At 48.5% G+C, this 19,697-nt stretch overlaps 1 protein-coding gene across 1 annotated transcript; it reads right to left on the bottom strand.

Annotated features, from left to right (window-relative positions):
* Positions 1-1,558: 1,558 nt before the first annotated feature.
* Positions 1,559-18,362, bottom strand: LOC310699811 (uncharacterized protein). The gene is made up of 18 exons (XM_083488357.1): positions 17,436-18,362; positions 16,838-17,016; positions 15,418-15,623; positions 14,982-15,119; positions 13,372-13,555; positions 11,623-11,716; positions 10,383-10,481; positions 10,095-10,185; positions 8,616-8,822; positions 8,156-8,258; positions 7,782-7,878; positions 6,550-6,644; positions 6,190-6,314; positions 5,757-5,916; positions 5,427-5,539; positions 5,236-5,329; positions 3,843-3,917; positions 1,559-2,949 (listed from the first exon to the last, which is right to left on the bottom strand). The coding sequence occupies exons 1-18, from the start codon at positions 17,536-17,538 to the stop codon at positions 2,902-2,904; spliced, it is 2,211 nt and encodes a 736-aa protein (XP_083344483.1). The 5' UTR covers positions 17,539-18,362; the 3' UTR covers positions 1,559-2,901.
* Positions 18,363-19,697: the final 1,335 nt, after the last annotated feature.

The raw sequence follows: 19,697 nt of genomic DNA, 5'->3' as shown, positions 1-19,697 counted from the left end.
CTGTTGCCAACTGATTTTCTGGATCAACTTCAGTCACCCTGATGGATGACTTATGCCAGGAGAAAGGAGGAGTGCTGCCTTGTTTATTCTTCTTGACCTCTCAGTCTGGACAGACTGTCTGGACTGAGAATTAGAGGCACAATTTCACAATGATTCCACTGCTACCTGGATAGCTTATGTCAGAATGTAGTGCTTGAGCATTTGTGCTATGGGTTTCAGTCTTGTTCCTTGTGCTTTTCAACATCTACATGAAACGACTGAGTGACGTCACCCAGAGATTTGCCACCAGGAGTCATCAATAAGCAGATAACCCTCAGCTCCAGTTCTCTTTGACAGGTGAGGCAGGAAGCCCAATTCATCTAATTCCATCTGCTTTGAGGAAGTGCTGAACAAGTGCTTCTTCAGCACAGTCATGGACTGGATGAGGGCCAAGAAACTGAGGCTCAATGCAGATGAGACCCGAGTCACTCTTGGTGAGTGGCTTGTCTGCCAAGGGGAGTGGTATTCATCCCACTTTTGATGGGGTTGCATTCCCTCTGGAGGAACAAGCTTATGGTTTCAGGGTGCTTCTTGAACCGTATTTTGTCACCAGTGGCACAAGTTTCCTCTGTGGCACAGAGCACTTTTTTTTACCGGCTTAGGCTGGTTAAGCAGCCTTGGCAGATATAGAGTGGCCTCAGCGATGCATGCTTCCATAGCCTCCAGGCTAGGGCTAATCTAGATAGTACATTTGGACTTGTGTGGCTGATTTTTTAAAAGAAGGAAATAGGTGCAAAGGGGGATGTTGTCTCAGGAAGGTGAGCTAACACCCTTTGCTCATACTATGATCCTGATCCGAATTCCCCCTTTCCCAGCACCAGCCACGCACATTGAGAGGAAAGCTCTCACCAGTGCCCATAAGAGATTTCCTTCCATTGTAAAGAAGCAGGGATGGATTTACAGGATGCTGACCAGAGTGATGGATGGTGAGGGCTGAGGGTTAAAGCCCCTCTCCATGCTCCCTAGCTGCCCCACCCACTATGTGCCAGCAATTACAACCCAAGAGCCACACAAGGTCAAACCCTGTGACAAATATCTTGTCTAAACTGGTACTGTCAGAAGGTTAGAGTACTGTGGGGCTGACTCTGGTGAGAAACCTTTGCTCAGCATATGTGAGAATGGGTGGCAGATGCTTAGTGAAGAAAAGGCACGCTCTGCAACAGGGCTGAGGACCTGTGTTTGGATCCAACCCTCATCAGCCCCAGCCAGAGATGATGGGAGTTGAGGTCCAATAGCATTTGGAGGGTAACATGTTCCCCATCCCTGCTCTACTTACTCAAAGAATATTTACTACTAGAAAAGTTAAAAGAGGCTGGGGGGCAAGAAATAGTATTAAATTGGCAGGGCAAAGGGATCAGGCTACATAGGCAACAGCACAAGCTTTTGGAGTGGAGCACCCCTTCTGCACAGCAACAGGAGTCCCTAAAGTTTGCAAGTCACTTGATGGTCTCAGTTACCTGCTTCCAAACCCCAGAAGTTTGGATCCGTCGCAGCAACAAGAGAGTGTACAATTCATGAGTAGCGAAAAGAGAAGAGTAAGTTTATTGTACAGCTGTAGCACTGTCCAGGTAGAGTCACATGCAGAACAACTGGGCAAGAAACACAGAACCCCCTTTTTATGAATCTTTGAGGGGCAATACAAGGGAATTCAGCACTAACACAGTTAACAGAGATTGCATCCATTCGCAGTGTAGATGGATACTCTCATTGCAAGCATCATCCTGAGACTGGTGGTCAGCATTGCTTGACCAGTTGGTTACCATGGGCACATGATGTTTCTTGGTTACTCTGCAATCAGCTCTGTTCTCAAAATAGTAAAAATGGAAAAATCCCTGATAAGGAAATAGCACCGAAAGCCACAACGTAGCTCTCAAAAGTGGCATGTGGTTCCCAAAACAAGTATATGCTGATATTAATACAACTGGACAGCAGAGCTGATGTCAGGGGAAAAGCACTTGCTGCTTTGGCCTGTGTGCCTCTGAATGCCAGCTTGGCATACCCAGGCGCACACAGGATGGCATTCTGGCATAATAGATTGTTTTTCTTCTTACACCACTGCCTAGCAACCAAGAGGGAGCAAAAATAGGCTTCACAGAGAGAATTTGACTCCATTGTCCTAGAGCTTTTAGCTCTGGTTATCAAACTTTATATGCAGCCTAACTGGTACGTTCAGTTCCTCATAACAAGCATCAATAGCAGCACCTGTGTCATTCACAGTGGGATGTGGCTGTAGCTCCATGGTAAGGCATCTTCTCTGCATGCAGAGGGTCCCAGGTTGAATCCCTTGCATCTCCACATATGGCTGGGAAAGACCCCAATATAAGACCCTGGAAAGCTGTTGTCTGTGTGCAGTGCTAGATGGGCAAATGGTCTGACACAGCATGAAGCAGATTTCTGTGTTCTACATCAGGCTTCCTCAATCTCGGCCCTCCAGATGTTTTGAGACTATAATTCCCTGACCACTGGTCCTGCTAGCTAGGGATCATGGGAGTTGTAGGCCAAAAACATCTGGAGGGCCGAGGTTGAGGAAAACTGTTCTACATGCTAGGCGAATGTTTGCAAATAGATATGTAACAAAATTAAGAGGAAAGCCACACAATTGTACAGACAGAAGCAGTGTGGGAGTTATAATTGCTCATCACCATTCTCATTGCCAGTAAGTAGGTGCCCCTAACACTTATATAATCACATTACAGCAATAATCGCAATAGTGGTGCATGTGCTATCTGGGAGACAAAATTAATTTTCTCAGATTCATAGCACGGCATGTACAGAACGGGGAATGTGGTATTGCTGCAACTGAAGCACATCCTGGAGCGAAGATGTCTGGGCTCTGCCTAGCCTAGGGGTCAGCAACCTTCTTCAGCCATGGGCCGGTCCACCGTCCCTCAGACCATGTGGTGGGCTGGACTATATTTTGAAGAAAAAAATGAACGAATTCCTATGCCCCACAAATAACCCAGATATGCATTTTAAATAAAAGCACACATTCTACTCAGGTAAAAACATGCTGATTTCCGGACCGTCCGCAGGCGATCGGGCTGCATCCGGCCCCCGGGCCTTAGGTTGCCTCCCCCTGGCCTAGCCAGTGGCTAACAGCTGCATGTTTACTGCACGAACAACTTTGATCATGTGTCCGGAAAAGAATTTCAATCAATATGCATCAGCGTTTACTGCTGTTTTTAATTTTTTAACCTTTCCTGGCTAGGCTGCATTATTTCTTAGAATATGAGTGCAAATTGCTTATACAGAGATGACTCATTGACATGAAAGCTTCCTGCCACATTTCAGGCTGGCTGGGGGACCTAATCACTGGCTGTGCCTGGCCTTTTGAAGTTCTTGCATTCTGCCTTGAATGTGTAAGCTCAAATCTAATTTAAGTACAGCAGGACATGGACACGTGCAGAAGACAGCACCAAAGAAAAGATCTCAGTTAATTATCCACATTAGCTTGTATGTTCTTGGTCGGCACAAGTTATTCTCATTGCAAATGTCATTTCACAGAATATGCTTGCAGGGACTGTGACGGCAGTAAAAGGGGAGGAAAGAGAGACACAGAAGCAAGGACTATGGGGAGGGGACAGGAAGCAGCAGAGCACAGAAGCCTCACCCTTGACTACTGGAAGCCCCACCTAGCTGTTTCACTAGCTTCTGAGCATGCTGAACACATGTCTGATGTCTTTTGAAGCTTTCCTGCACAACCGCAAAGGATGGAAATGTGCTCTTTGTTAAAATGGAAGCTGAGAGTCTCAGAGTCTAGGTCCTGGGTAGCACCCAGCAGGAGACTGAAGTCACCACCTGACCTGGGCCTTGAGCTGCTCCCCTGGGCGATAGGCCTTCCACATGCACACTGTGCCATCTAGAGAGACCGACACATACTGCAGGGAAGCAGAGAGAAGAACACGTCAGGGTGCAACAGCGTCAGCACCCTCTATGGGGCTGGATTCAGTGTCTCCATGCAGTGCATCGGTCACCGATAGTCCTCACTCATGTGGGTCTTCAGACTGCATTGGTCTCCCATCCAACTGCATAGCAGACTAGAGTGGGCGGCACCAGCCTGGGATCCGCTATCAGTGCAAGCCAAGCTAGGATATCAGAACAGGATTTCCTCCTGCCACATTGCACCTTCCTGATACGCATGTGGGTGTGTGGGTGTACTTCTCCACAACTGACAGATTTGCATTAAAGCAATCAGTAAGGAAGCTGCTTTTTTTTAAAGAGTATGCTACAAAAATGTTAGTTGGCCAAAGACCCAAGTGACATTTGGTCAGACACCCAGCATGATTTAAGGAACAACACTATAAGCCACATATGTGCTTCTGGCATGGCTGGCTGTGCACAAATCAAGTCTGCGCCCCAGAATCCTCAGCAATATCCTCAGGACTCTGAGAGGCACACTCATGGCTTAAGCAGTGAGCCAACTCCCTGTGTGCACATCTGACTTCCCATGTTCAGCTTAAGAACAGGGCCTGCTGGACCAGACCAAAGGCCCATCTCAGCCAGCATTCTGTTCTCACAGCTGTCAGCCAGGTGCCTGTGAGAAATCCACGAGCAGGATCTGAGTGCTTCCCGTGTGAACAGAGAATACACGACAGAATCCTGTAGCAACTTCTGAGGCATATTCTTAGCTTGTAGAGGCTGCCCTTGCCTGCCCCACAAAGGATGGCTATTGCTGGCCTAGATACAAGCTAGAGGGGGGCAGCCATGTTTGCTCCCTCAGTACGATTCAGCTTATTGTCAGCCACTGTTAGAGAAGCCAGACAGAAACAGAAAAATTATTTCTTCAGTCCACCCCTTGGCTGTGCTATGATAGGTCTTGTAAACTGCTTTGAATTCTAAAATAAAAAAGGATACAATTCCCCCTCTCCATTAAGTACTAGTTTGTTTGTAGGAGGACTGGAAGTGCAATATAATACCCTATTTAAACAACAAGAATACAGCATGGGGACAATCTTTTGGTAGTGCTGCCCAGCTCAAAAGTGGGCAGGACCTCACTAAATGTCATCAACATGCAGCTGGCTCTCTGAACAGGATGCTGATAGATACAGATTAGGCACATGGCTCCAATATGCACCATCATAGTATATGCATTGCTTTGTGCTGGTCCATTCATGACTTAGACCTAAGAGTGGGGAAACTCCCAGCCCCCAGCTTTCTTGACCTTTTCCCCTAGTGGTTGGTCCCTGTCTCTCCTACCTGCTCCATTTCTGGGACATGGATGAGTCCCTTGACGGAATCTTGGTGCCCTGTGTAACTTTGCACCTGCACTCCAGAATTTGGATCATAAACCCTGCAGGGAGAAAAAGGCAGAGCCATCAGCCTGTTCAAAGATGTGCTGCCTCTCATCCCTTTCCTTTCCGCCACCAGCCTCCTTATGCAGGGGCTACCTGATGGTATCATGGACCCCTGCAAGAATGCAGCCATTGACCTGGTCGATGCAGAGGCAAGTGATCCCTCTGGAGGCTCTCAGGTTCTGCACACAGCATCCACCATCTTCGCTCTGTGTTAAAAAGAAAAATCCTATCATCCCTGCTGCTGAAGGAAGACTCTCTGGCCATTCCCCAGAAAATGTTTCTGCCTGATCTGTATAACTCCCCCCAAAACTTATTGGTCCAGAAATTCAACCAAGTTCTTCAGCAACTAGCCCAAAGTTTTCCTACCTCCCTGCTAGCGAATATACCCAACATATGAAAGTCACCACCTGATTAAGGGCTTACCCAGAGCCGAATGGAGCCATCTTCAGCACCGCTAACCCACTTGTCCTCTAGTGGGTGCCAGACCAAGGCTACGACAGCGGCTTTGTGCCCACAGAGCTCAGCCAGGAGCACCAGATCAGAACAGTGAGGATTGAAAGCACAGATAAAAACTCTGCCAGTGCTAGAAGAGAAAGCAAATTCCCTCCTGCCCGGTCCAGGAGGGTGTGGGCTGTGGATGCGGGGATGGCAAAAGACATGGCAAAATCGAATTAGCGGCCCTGGGCCCCAAAGATTAGGTTCCTGCAGGAGTGGCTTCATCCTTTCTATTACTGTTGTCCCCCACCCCCACTTTTCAGCAACACATCTCTCCTGCTTGGGAGGCCTCAAAGTGCTGTTTGAGAATATTCCGTGGCTTCCCCACCTTTCAAATAAGCAGGCAGACAGAATCACCCACCTCTTTGGGGAGTAGGCCATATCCAGGATGGGCCCGTTGTCCTCAGGTAGACTGGAAAAGGCATTTTGCAAAGAGTGGTTGTGCAGGTCCCAAAGACACAGCTTTCCATCCCATCCTCCACTGAGCTACAATGAAATACACCAAGGTGAAGTCTTGCTTTGCAATGCTGCCCCTCCTTGCAGTGTGTGCTCTCTCTCTCTCTGGCACTGGCACTCACCCACATCCCTTCTCCTCCCTATATGTGCCATGCAGGGTCTTCCTACAGCATCTCACTCTCTTCCACTCTCTCCCTGCTGCCCATCAACAGAGACTGGGCTGCCTCATACAATGCCATCCAAGTCCATTTTACGGTTCACTCACCAGGTAGGGGAAGTACAGTCCAGCATCGCCGGCTGCCACAGCAAGTGCCGTCACCATGCCCGTGTGCCCGCACAGCACCGTTCTACAGGTGAAACCTATTTAAGGCAGTACTGACATGAGAGAGGCAGTAGCAGGATGGAGAAGAGGAAAAAACAGGGTCTGGAATCTCTTACACACTCAGGAGGTGGCTTCCCAAAAAATGAGCCTGCGGTGCTTTTTATCCCCAGTTTGACCCTACTCCAAGAGGAAGAAAGGTGGGGAGGCACCAGTACCAAATGAAAACTAGAGAAACTAGATGAAATAAACTAGAGAAACATTCAGTGCCCCAGCCTGGTTTGAAGGGAGATTTCATCAGGGACACTGAGGTGTACAACAAGTGGACTCAGCCACTTTTTCGTTTGTCCTGTTTGCACAGGTCTCAGTGGTTTCCCACTTGTTCAGTGAATTCTAGGCATGAGTCCAAATGATTTTGCCTGTCCCCTGTTGCTTTTCCCTGGAATACCCCTGGAAAATTGGAACAAATGACAATCCACAAAAAACCTGATTGCTGTTTGTTCTGATTCAGCGCTAAACCATGGGTTTTCGGGGGGGGGGGGGAGTGGCAGAGCAAGTGGAAGTGAGGATGACCCCAGTGTCCTATACAGTGCTCTGGTTCATTTGGTCACGGACCATGGTATAGGCCTGCCAGGACAGCTGCCTTGAGTGGTGACTCCAGGTGGTAGCTTCTCAGTGAATGACTCCACCCACTCAGGCTGACTATTGGAGCCTCCTAGACAGCAAAGAGTGTAAGGGGGCTTCCTGGTCCAGTTGAGGCTTGCTTGAGCAACAAAGTCTTCCTGAGCTCTGGTGGGTTCCTGCAGCCTTGGCTGGTCTTTGGCCCTGACTCGCTTGCCACTCCTGATCTTCCTTCTAGACTCTGACTCACAAGTTTTCATTTGGTTCTGGCTTACTCTTCAGTCCTAACTACTGGCTTGTCTCAGACTACCCTTGATCCAGCCCTGCCACACGAAGTTTTCCATCTAAGCTTGCAATCCTCACCCCACTTACTTGGGAATAAGCCCCACTGAATTTAATAGAACTTACTAGGCATGGTTAGGATTGGGCTGTGAAGTGTACTTGTGGAAGGATACATTCAAAGTGCATTGGGCCATTCAATGTTTACTTTTGTGCACCTTTGAAGCATCATCTCTTTTTCTTTCCCCTCTGAGTTTACTCCAAACCACTTTCTTCACCTGCTACACAACTGCTTGAAGTGCCCTGGGTCTTCTCATCTTGAACACAGCTTGATGCCAATGTTTCAGAATTTTGATCCAACACAGGTGGGCATTGCTACAGCATGGGATGAAAATAGCAAACCATAAGGGAACCTTTCTCTAGGAGAAATGTCACACACTTCTTTTTTGTTTGTAATCCAAGGGAATTTTCTGAGCCAAAACCTGTGCTGCCATGCGGCTCCTGGTTGGCTCGGCTAAATAAATGTGGCTGGCTGGTTTATCTTTCTTATCTTGGAGGACAGAGGCCATTCACTTCCTGTGGCTTACCTGCAAGCACATGTCTTCTGTCTTCCATCCAAGAAGCAGAGGATAGGACAGCGGTTTGCACTCACCTCAGCAGAAGGTTCCGGGATGAAGCTCTCAAACTCCCAGAGATAAATGTTCCCGTCAGCTGCCGACACCACCAGGATATTCAACTCTTCAGCAAAGAGAGCCCTGGCAAAGGCCCAGGGCTTCATTAGCAAGGCAGCAACTACCTTTCATCTGTCATTTCACAGCCAACATTACAGAAGCCAACTCCCCCCCCCCCCAAATTAAATCATGCCTTGTTCTGGCCAGCTTGGTGACCATCATCCCTGACCATTAGTCATACTAGCAAGGGATGATGGGAGCATGGCTCCAACAATATCTGGAGCATCACAGGTTGTCCAGCCCTGATGCAAAGCAAATGGTGAAGGTCTGCCTGATCCCCAAGGAAGAAAGGGCAGTCCCTCGGTCTCTTCAAGACAAATTATGCTGTTGCCTCTCTGCTACAGTAGCACATACGCTTGGGCAGAGCACAATGACAGTTACCTAGTGAAACCTATGCTTCCTTTTTGCATGTCTTTCGCTGCACTTCGGAACCTGGTGTAGCCACTCTGCTGCCCAGCGGAGGTCTTTCCTGGCTTTCGAGGGGAATCTGGACGAGCTTGTGGCTTCTCCTTGCCATCCTCCTCCCTCTGCTGTGCCAAGGGGCCTCTTCTTTCCAGTTGGGCTTCACTTAGGTGGAAGGACTCCCTGCTGAAAGAAACAGAGACACACAGGATGTGGGGAGGGGGGGAGTGTAGACCTGTGGCTGTGGACAGGGTTGTGGTTGAGGATGGGTGAGAAGGCTGGGAGCTCACAACGGCATGAGGGGCAGATGGCTGCATGGCTGCAGGACTGGAGCAGGCAGAGAATGGGCAGCTGCAGAGGGCAGGGAGCACGAGGGACTAGGATGGGCAGGTGTCTGCTTGTCCGCAAGCATCTCATCTTTGTACAGCACTACTAACCATGACACGGTTAGAGCCAGATGCTGGAGAAGAACAACTTTTTGAAACCACCACAGAGATGGGAAATTTGCGACCCTCCTGATGTTGCTGGACTCTTAAGTCCCATCAGTCCCAGCCAGGGTGGCTGATTGACAGGGATGATGGGAGTTGTAGTCCAACACCCCCCTGACTTAGTGAGAGATGGCAAGGGAGACTCCTCCCAGATCATAGCATTCCTCCAACCACGTCTCTTCCAGGGGCTTGTGTTCTAGGCCAATGGCAGTTAATGACCAAGGGTAACACATTTATAATATCTGAAGAAGTGTGCATGCACACGAAAGCTCATACCAAGAACTAACTTAGTTGGTCTTTAAGGTGCTACTGGAAGGAATTTTTTTAATTTTGACTATGGCAGACCAACACGGCTACCTATCTACTACATTTATTATAATAATAATAATAATAATAATAATAATTTATTATTTGTACCCCGCCCATCTGGCTGGGTTTCCCCAGCCACTCTGGGCGGCTTCCAACAAAGATGAAAAATACACTAAAATGTCACATATTAAAAACTTCCCTGAAGTTTCCCAGATGTCTTCTGAATGTCAGGTAGTTGTTTATCGCTTTGACATCTGATGGGAGAGCGTTCCACAGGGCGGGCGCCACTACCGAGAAGGCCCTCTGCCTGGTTCCCTGTAACTTGGCCTCTCGCAGTGAGGAAACCGCCAGAAGGCCCTCGGAGCTGGACCTCAGTGTCCGGGCAGAACGATGGGGGTGGAGACGCTCCTTCAGATAGTTAAGCTCCTCTATTATTCTGGAAACCAGTAGATAGCTTCTATCTGGACACCAAATAGCACAGACCTGCTACACTACAGAGTCTCCTCTGGCAGGGGCTGTGCTTCTTCTCCTTACCAACAGAAATCTGCTGTTCTCAGGCCAGCCTCTGCTCACTGCTGTACCTTGCAATAGGGGCTTCCCCAACCCATGTCACACACCAGGGACTGGCATCTCTTCTTGGTCTGTGGGGATGAAACCTTACCTGTAGATGAAGGGCGAGATGTAGCTCTTCTCCCACTTCTGTAGCATCCCACTGCTGTCCCCACTGAAGAGCAAAACGGGCTCCTTTTTGGCTGGTGGAGATACATTCAGAAGTTCAAGCAGGGGCTTCAGAAAACCAGACAAAAGTTTTATTGCTGGACACACAAAACTCAACCCTGGCCCTTGTCCCAGCCAGATAATGTTCTTCTAGCTTTGTACCTCACCTGACGGAGCTTGTGCATCTGGGGCTGGAGCTGTTGCAGAGTTAGAGATATATATGGCTGCTTACCATAAGCTAGGCACTCTAGGGGGTGTTTGCAAGGCAGCACTGTCAGGCATCCCAACTCGCTGTAGCGCCAGACGAGTATTTGCTGTGGCTTTGCTGTGCCTGGAAGAAGGGAAAGTTCTGTGTTTCTTAAAATTACTTGGGTTATTCTAAAAAGCTCTTGCCATCCACTGAGCCTTATAATATCTCTGAAGAAGCTGAGTGGGAAATCGCCTTGTGTTAAATTAGAAAAGCATGCATAGATCTCACAACACCTGTTCGCATGAAACCGGAATCTCTGGATATAAATCTGGGACCTGTGGTGGGAACCAACAGGAACATAAGAAGAGCCTGCTGGATCAGGCAAAAACCTGTTCCCACAACAATTAACCAGATGCCCATGGGAACATTTAGTCTCTCCTAAGTGCTAAACCCACACTGGGTCTGAATGCAATAAGCACATGAGCCTACCAAGGTCACCGCCTGGTTCTGTGATGAAAGCCCTTTTTTTTGTACTAATTAATCAATTTTTACTACTTTTATATCATGCCTTTCCTTCAAGGTAAAAGGTAAAGGTAAAGGGACCCCTGACCATTAGGTCCAGTTGTGGCCGACTCTGGGGTTGCGGCGCTCACCTCGCTTTATTGGCCAAGGGAGCCGGCGTCCAGCTTCCGGGTCATGTGGCCAGCATGACTAAGCCGCTTCTGGCGAACCAGAGCAGTGCATGAAAACACCGTTTACCTTCCCACTATTTATCTACTTGCACTTTGATGTGCTTTTGAACTGCTAGGTTGGCAGGAGTAGGGACTGAACAACGGGAGCTCACCCTGTCGTGGGGATTCGAACCGTCAACCTTCTGATCAGCAAGTCCTAGGCTCTGTGGTTTAACCCACAGCGCCACCTGCATCCCCCTTCCTTCAAGGAGTTCAGGGCAAAAGACATAGTTTACTCACCCCATGTTTTCCTCACAACAATCCAGTGGCGTAAGCTAAACTGGGAGAGGGTGATTGGCCAAGGAGGCCCAGCAAGCTTTGTGGCTGAGTGGTGGAATGAACCTGGATATCTCCAATGCTAATTCAATGCTCTCACCACTGGGCGCCATACTGTTCTAGTATCTTCCACTAAAGCTATTTTCTCCTAACTGCATGAAAGGACATGGCTTACAGATAAGAAGAGATGCTGAATTGGTGGCTGAGAGACCAGGTGAGGCCTTGTATTGCGGATGTGGGGGGGGGGGTCATCTGTACTCTACTGAAGAACTCACCTATCACATGCCTCGAGTCTGGCAGGCTGAGAAGCTGCTGAAGAGCAGGCCCATCTTTCTGTCGGCCTTGGAACGTGGATATGAACTGTGAAACCTGAAAGCAGATCAGCACAAAGAATTCAGAACAGGATTCAGAACATTTAATACCTGTTTCTCCTTATTCTTCCTATAAATGTGGAATGGTACACAAGAGCCATCTTTACTTAGGGGTCAAAGACCTATCAAAAAGAGCTGTGCTGGAGGCACTTGTTGAATGGACTTTTGAGCTTTGTGGAGCACATGACAGAACTTGGGATGGAACTGTGAAATGCAGTTGGATCTGGTATTGAAAGCTACAAAGAAATGTAATCTTTGAGTATGTTTTTGGGGGAGTTTGCAGATCCAGGAATACAGTGTTAGAGGCGCTAATGGCTTTTGAAGCATCTACCCAATGGAAATAGCAATTGAGAAACATGTTCAGGAAGAGGCCCTGAGAATGGGAGGATACAACAGCTAAGGAAATGAGAAGAGACAGGATTTAATTTTCAGTATATCTGCCATCTGACATTTGGAAGAGGATCAGAGTAATTTTTCAATATAAAATGGCTGTGTATAGTTTTTATGTCATCTGTATTGTGTCATTAATCAGGCAAAATGGGTCTGATCTGTCAAGGTAAGGCAGCTTGTTAAAAGAAACGTGCTCCATCAAAGAGTGGTTTTTTTGACATGGGTAATTTTTCATATGATAAAAACTAATCAATATGAGGTGCTGAGGCCAACTAAGGACAGGCAATTCTACAAGGAAAAATCATCCCATAGAACAGCTCCCATAGGAACAGGGGACATTACGTACGTTGTTCCAGGTCAGTTTATTTATCTATCTATCCAGCCCAGTATTTAATACTCTGAGTGGCAGCAGCTCCTTCGGGTCTCAGGAATTGATTGCTCCCATTACCTAGGTCATTTTAAGTGGAGATGCCAGGGACTGAACCAGGGGCCTTTTTTTGACACGCAAAGCTTACTATTGTACCCTCTCCTCACAAGGCACTGGTCCCCAGGCATCTTTTGCTGGTAACCACCAATAAGCCAAATAATGCCATGCATGGAGCACCAGGCTGCATGGCAGGCTTTAAATTGACTTCCAAGTCTGGAAATCTGTCCCAGACAAAATGGCACATTAGCACATTCTGCAGAACCAAGTGATAAAGCTTTTGTGAGCTGCCCTGCTTCAGGCTGCTGTGGGTTGAGGATGGCACACTTGAATACGCCCCATGCAACTTTCACTCCTGCAGTATGAAGTAACAGCCCATGAAAAGGCACCCTACAAAATCCTGCTTCATGTGTAACATGGGTGAGCAACAGGATCCTGGGCTTATCGGTCCCCATTTGCACAGCATGGCCAAACCCTTGGCAGCAATTGTTTTCCACTAGGACTGTGGCCTTGCTGGAAGAAAACAAAAAACTGGACAATGCTAGCTTATATAGTCTTAATGCACATGCCTAATATACTAAGACTGCGGGCAAATGTGGGAGTTGATTGGCGCAGCCTGGTAGCGCATGTGGAGAGAGTCAGCTGGCTTATCCTCTTGGCCACAATTCACAAAGACAGAAAAGGAAAGAAAACACACCGGGGCCTTTTGCCCTCCCTCCCTATGCTAGTTGAGGCAGACGCAATGCTAATCCATCACCAGTAGAGGGCTCCTTATAATAACAAGTTCATTGATCTTTAGGCGGAGGTGTACATGGAAATGCCACACTTAAGTCGCTCACTATTTCCCCAGACTGAGGCTCATAGAGGGTGGGCTGGGTTGTGCCACTGGTGATCCAGACGATGCCAACAGATGCCACGTAGCAGAGTCCAGTAATGTTCCCGGTGAAGGGGCCAAGGCGCTGGATGAGCTTCCCATCCTGGGACCAGATGCCAACTGTCTGGTCAAAAGAACCTGAGAGCACCCTGCAGAGGAGATCACAGACCAGAGGGCAGGTCAGGGAAGCAGGACTTTGGCAGTGCAGTGGAGGAGCAGGGCTGCGCTTGCATTTCCCAAGCAAAGACTTCACACCCTCTATATAAACCCAAGGCTCCCTTTCTAGTGAATCATTGAAAGCAGGAGAAAATATAACCTTTCTTTTTTCTTTAAGCAAAGTGTTCTTATTTTACACTTCCCCAAGCGGAACACACTCAAAGCCTCTCCCTCCTGGCCAGAGGTTCGAGTAACATCCTGTGGCTTCCAGTTCCTCTTTGTGGTAAACGTCATCCTTCCAGAGCCCTCTGGCTCTAGATCTGCCACTTAGAGCCCCAGCCTCTGCAACAGAAATCCATTCAGAGAAGGAGGCATCTCCTCCCGCTTCTCCTTTCCCCATCACCATGCTAACTTCTCAGGAAAGGAAGGAAGCTGCAAAGGGAGGGGGAGGGAAAGGAGGAGGGAGCAAAACCCAAATAGTATTTTTTTTATTTAAAAAATGGAGAAGAAATATAACCCAGGAAACGTGAATCAGAGGGGGCGGAGGCAGGAATTAAGGACTGTAAGGGAAGAGAATTTATGCAGAGTACATTATAAAAGGTGGTAGGTGTGCATTCAGCGCACAGTGATTCTCGCTTTCTGTATGTGAGAGCGAATTTAGCTCATCCTTGTTCCTTCAATTGTATGCTTCCATCCACACCACAGCAGATCTCTTTGGGCAGCAGGATTTGCCCTTTTGAAGTGACTAAAGAGGGAATCCTGCTTTGTCTCGTTTCCCTGTCCTTATGCCAGAATGAGGAACTTTTTTCAGCCCGAGTGAGAGGCCACATTCTCTTCCTGGGGCCTCATGCCAGCAGTGGGCAGAGTCAGAGGCAAAAATGGGCAGTCTCATTGGTATGACTCCTACCTTTCCTACAGTAACAGCCAGAGGTTTCTACGCATGCCCACAGCATGCCCACATCCAGGCGAACAAGAGGCATTGTCACAACTCAACAGCATATTCTTGAGGGGGATGCAGAGCAGGATCAGTCAAGGGCACATCTTGTGGATGGAGGTGGGTGGCCTGGGACAAGTCCCAGGAGTCATTCAAAGAGGCCTGGAGGTCTACCCCTGGCCCTGGTTCTGAGGTTTCCCACCCCTGTTCTACATAAGAATTGTGGCACCAGGAAGCTGCCATGCAAGTACAACATAAGACTATCCTTCAGCACAAAAGTCTCCCCTCAGTCCGCTGCTGCTAGTACCTAATTGGCTACTCTTGCCTAGTACCTTCCTGTTTGGGGGGGAAGGAGAGTCAATTAGATGCTGACCGGTCATGGGTCACATAGCAGGAGAGCACCTCTTGACAAAAGCCTTCACACACACAACCCATTATCCAGATCCCACGGCCTAGGTGGCCTGCCCTTTGCACTGAGCTTGTACCTTGTGGTTTCTTGCTGCCGCACCAGCAGCAGGTGAGTGATGGCTGCACGATGGGCACGCGGGATGCAGTGTTTGGTTGTCAGGCCCTTCCTGCCTGGAGTCTGATAGGTGTCAAAGATCAGCAGCTTCTTGTCGTACCTGGGAAGGGAAGGGACTGTTGGATCTACTGAAGCTGGACTTCAAAGCAGAGCTGCAGATTCCCTCCTTGGGAAAATGTGTATGACTCACTGCTTTGTCCTTCACAGTCATCCAGAAACCACATTATTACTGTCACCTTGCAGGAGACCATCTCACTCCCTTCCAGCAGGGCCTGTTCTGCATGACATGAGTCATATGATAGAAGCATTTCACAAAGCTGTAAGTATCACAGAGGGTCTGTACTTTGAACCCATCTGCAGATGGAGCCCATTCTTCACTCCCGCAACGCCCAACTTACCCTGCTGTGTATATTTGGTTGTCCAGGCAGGCGATGCAGGACACAATGTCTGTGTGTGTGTGCTCGGAAAAGCCCTGGGCCATGTGGACCACGTGGCCCGATTCTCTCCTTTCATCCAAGGGGAAAGCCATCAGGCGTCCCTTGCTGCCACAGAGCAGGAGATGCCGAGCCAGGCTGATGGACAGGGTGAAGATAGGGTAGCCTAGCTGGAGGGGGGTGAAAGCGGGGACTGGCTTGAGCGCAGGAAGACTGTGCACAAAATAATAGGCTCTAGGGACTCAGGGAGGCAATACTGCCTAGTTCTCACTCTGCAAGAGTCTCTGGAAGGGCCTGGTCTTACATAGATTTTATTGGAGTTAGACCAGCAGGGCACTCGAGGCCCAGAAGACAGTAAAATCTAATCCTGTTTTCAGTGCTTTTTTAAAAGAAATAAAAGGTGCCGGTACTCAGCATGAAGTTGCTGCATTAAGTGCCACACTTTTAACATTTGGTGTTGGGGGGGGGAGGTGTTGGCACCGAAAACCCTTGATTACCCCCAAGAAGAAAGCACTGCCTGTCTTGCAGAATGAACATTACACTTCAAGGGCTCAAATATTTTATTTATTCATTACATTTCTATATGGCCCTTTATCCAAAGATTGAGGGTGGTTTACAAAATAAAAACACGGAAATGTACAGCATACTAACAAAAACAATACCCCTCCCCCAGCTGAAAAGGTCATAGATTGTTTAGTTAGCCAAACAATATTTAGGAATCTGCCTTCTACCCCAGGGACAGGGAACCTGCAGCTCTCCATTTGTTGTTGGACTACAACTCCCATCATTCCTGAGGCTTGGCTGGGGCTGATGGGAGTTCTGGAAGGCCACCGCTTAGGCACTCCAGGTCTGCACTGACTGGCAGCAGCTTTCCAAGGTGTCAGACAGATGTCCTTTCCAGCGCTACCTGGAGAAGCCAGGAATTGAGCCTGGGGCTTCCTGTATGCAATGCATGTGCTCTGCTCCTGAGTTGCAGTCCTTCGTGGGAATACTGGGTGGGGGAAGTTCCCCTTTATCCTCAGAAGCCTCAGTTAGTAGGTGCAGAAAGTGAGATCTCTACCTAAATTGCAGCTGCAGCATCCCAGGAACCCCCAGAATTCCTTGAGCAGCAAGAGCTTAGCACAATCACTCTCTGACAGGGTTTCCCATACTTGGGGCTCCAGCTGTTTTTGGACTACAGTTCCCATCATCCCTAGCTAGCAGGACCAGTGGTCAAGGGTGATGGGAATTGTAGTCCAAAAACAGCTGGAGACTCAAGTTTGGTAAACCCTGTTCTATGATATCTGGTCAATTCCATGCAATGACTTACAAACTTCAGAAAAGCAACTGTGTCATTATTCTTAGCCTGCCCTGACCCCAGGACGTAATACGGTGTGGTTCTTACCAGGATGCGGTCAAGAACAGTGCCGCCTACAGCCCACACAAGCACGGAGCCATCATTGGAAGAAGAGAAGAGGAGTCGTGCCTGCACCCAGGACTGGAAGTGGGTGACTCGGCCAGCATGCTCCTTGGCGCAGAGGGACACGCGCCCATTCTCCACATCCCACCATTTGATCACTCCATCTATCAGGGCAAGAAGGGTGACAATACAGCTTGTTTAGCTAGGAGCTCATTTCGGAAGGAACGTCTCCAGCTCATTTGGAGAGAGATGCCTTAAGGAAAAACCTGACGGGTTTTGAATGAGGGCACTGTGCTAGCATGGCATTCCCTGATGAGAACTCAAGCATAAATTCAGAGGTCATATGGGGACATGAGCTGAAAGCATGTAGATGAGACAGAAAGCAGACTCTTGGTTCAGGTGATAGATATACTGTGTTTTGGGCTGTACTCTTGTTGTGGGGATGGAAATGGTGGTCTATTATGTGATGTAACTGTCCAAGATTTGGGCATGTTGTACAAAGCAGGCATGGAAGTTGGGTAGAATTTAATGCTGTAATGCTCACAAAGAACTGGAAAAATGTACCTCCCTAGCTAGGACTCACCTTCAAAGCCTGTGAGGCACTCCCGCCGGGCTGAATGGTAGCCAAGAGCTGTTATGGGGCGGCGATGACGTTCTTTCACCTTCAGATGCTCTTGCATAGCCATGACTGAGATTAGGGCCAGAGAACGTGGGGAAACACAGGGTCACCCTTCTGGCAGATCTCCAAGGTCTTTGGGGTAAGTCGGCTTGTTTGGCGAGGACCTCCCAATCGACAGAAATTGTGTAACCTGAAATTGCCGCTAAGTAGCAGGCTGGAAGCAGCCTCAGTATAATGAGCCGGCTTGCTAATAGTTTCCCTAGGGAATCTTCTCTGGACCCATTAAAAAACAAGCAAACCCAAGACTTGCCCTATGAACTTTTACCTGCAGAAAGCTTTTCTTGAGTGGGTGAGAAAAGTTGTACCATCTCAACTTTTCTCCTCTAACCTGCTGATTAAGGGACTCTTGCCCTCCTAGGGGCTTTGTGTCATCCTATAAGAGCAAAGAGGGTCTGCTGAGTCCTGCACACGCATCCAACTCTTCCTCTGCGCGCGCTCTCTCTCCGCTCCCTTCCTGCGCCCATCTGATGAGGGAGAGGCGACGGTTCCCTCCACAGCTTCCCACCCTTTCCTCAGGCTGCTTCCTTCGCAGTCTCTGGGGGAGAAAAGAACCAAGCGGCAACGCGGCGCCCTCCGCCTCCTTCCCGAGACTTGCCCGAATACGCAGCGCGCGCGCCAAGGCGCCCGGGGACGCTTTTTCGAAGGCTCCGGCTGTGGCGCCTGTGGAGAGAGAGAGATGAAGTCGGATTTCTCGTTTATACTTCCTGCTCCTGTCTCCATGGAAATGCAGAGAGGGCGGGAAGGAGCCAGTGCCGGGGCTCCCGCCTTGCTGCGGCTTCTGGGCGTCGTGAGAGTCCAAAGCAGAGCCGCCGAGTCTCCCAGGCGCCAGGGTCCGCATTCGCGTGCAGCCTCGGAGAACCGCGCGCGACGTGGGTACCGTCCTGAAAGGCTGGTCCGTTCAAGGGCTCGGCCGGGTCACCTTTTCCTAACACCCGGCGAGTTGCAGGGAGGGCAGATGCCCCCCATCAAGTAAATAAATAAAAATACTTAACTAACTGAGCAATTGCGTCGCATATAGCTCGGTTCTGCCCCCCTAACAAAAGTCCTGCGCCCCGCCTTAACATAAATCCTGGCTATGCCCATGACTTGCATTTTAATTTTCTTTCTTTAACGAGAGTAATATACTGCTTAATCGACAAAAACCTCTAACAAAGCAGCGTTGTTGTTATTTACTTCATTTATGAATGCAATAAATGGACTTAATGCAGCACAGAGTATGGAGCTCGCTCTTCCTAGGAGGCAGTGATGGCCACCAACTTGGATGGCTTTGAAAGAGGATTAGACAAATTAATGGGAGGAGAAGAAGGCTATGGGAGGCCACTAGCCGTGATTGGCTATGCTCTACGTCCACAGTTGGAGGCAGCAATGATTTCCAATAACAGTTGCACATCTCTCTCTCTCTCCCTCTCTCTCTCTTTTGAACAGGTTCCCTGGGTCTTTTCTCCCTGTAAATGTGGACAATCAGCTTCATAGTCCTTACAACACAGTCCCTTTTTGTTGCAATAGACTAAGCCCTCTCTGGAAATTGCATAGGCCTTGTATCACAGCACAACTGATAACATTGTGCATAACAGTAACTGCACAAATCTCCCATTATGAGGAAAGACCCCATCTGGTGTATTGTACCTCTGGAGGCAACAACCAGCATGAAGTTCACTGGGAATGTGGATATAATGTGGATATAACTTGAAGCGCCATGGAAGATACAGGTCAAATGAACAGTAAGAGAATGGAAGATTATGAAAATAAAATATGAAAAATTTGGCTGCTGCAGTACTAAAAAGGAATGCAATTTGCAACCTAAACATTTGCTGGAATGTCAGGCATGGATATTAAGTACTTGCTGAAGTACTAGATATAGATACAAAACATAGCCAAGTAGGAGAGAACCACCCACAATCATTGTCCAAAGCTTGAAAAATTCAGACAAGTGGCAGATCCATTCTTTCTGCCTCTTGCTCCAGTTGCATGACATGATCTAGAAAAGTGACAAGATGATTGCAGCACATATGACAGGAAGGAGGGGGGCGTGGGCTCAGAGCTTTAGCCTTGCATGTCACAGAGTCCAACAAAGCTGGAATCAAAAGCACTTGTATGCATTAATACACTTTCCAGGTGGGCCAGAGTCTTTCTCAAGGAACAGAGGCACTGGTACCTTTCTGGCTG

Source organism: Podarcis liolepis (genome assembly GCF_965112155.1).
Source record: "Podarcis liolepis genome assembly, chromosome: 2".
Classification (NCBI taxonomy): domain Eukaryota; kingdom Metazoa; phylum Chordata; class Lepidosauria; order Squamata; family Lacertidae; genus Podarcis; species Podarcis liolepis.
The sequence above is the reverse complement of the archived record's forward strand: the minus strand, read 5'-3'. Positions and strand labels throughout refer to the sequence as shown.

Bases quoted from the DNA above. Each gene is read 5' to 3' on its own strand.
- LOC310699811 (XM_083488357.1), bottom strand. From the start codon at position 17,538: ATGGCTATGCAAGAGCATCTGAAGGTGAAAGAACGTCATCGCCGCCCC. The intron at 15,120-15,417 runs GTAAGTTGGGCG...TTCCCTTCCCAG, and splicing joins AACCAAATATACACAGCAGG to GTACGACAAGAAGCTGCTGA. The intron at 8,259-8,615 runs GTAACTGTCATT...GGCCTTTGCCAG, and splicing joins GGAAGCATAGGTTTCACTAG to GGCTCTCTTTGCTGAAGAGT.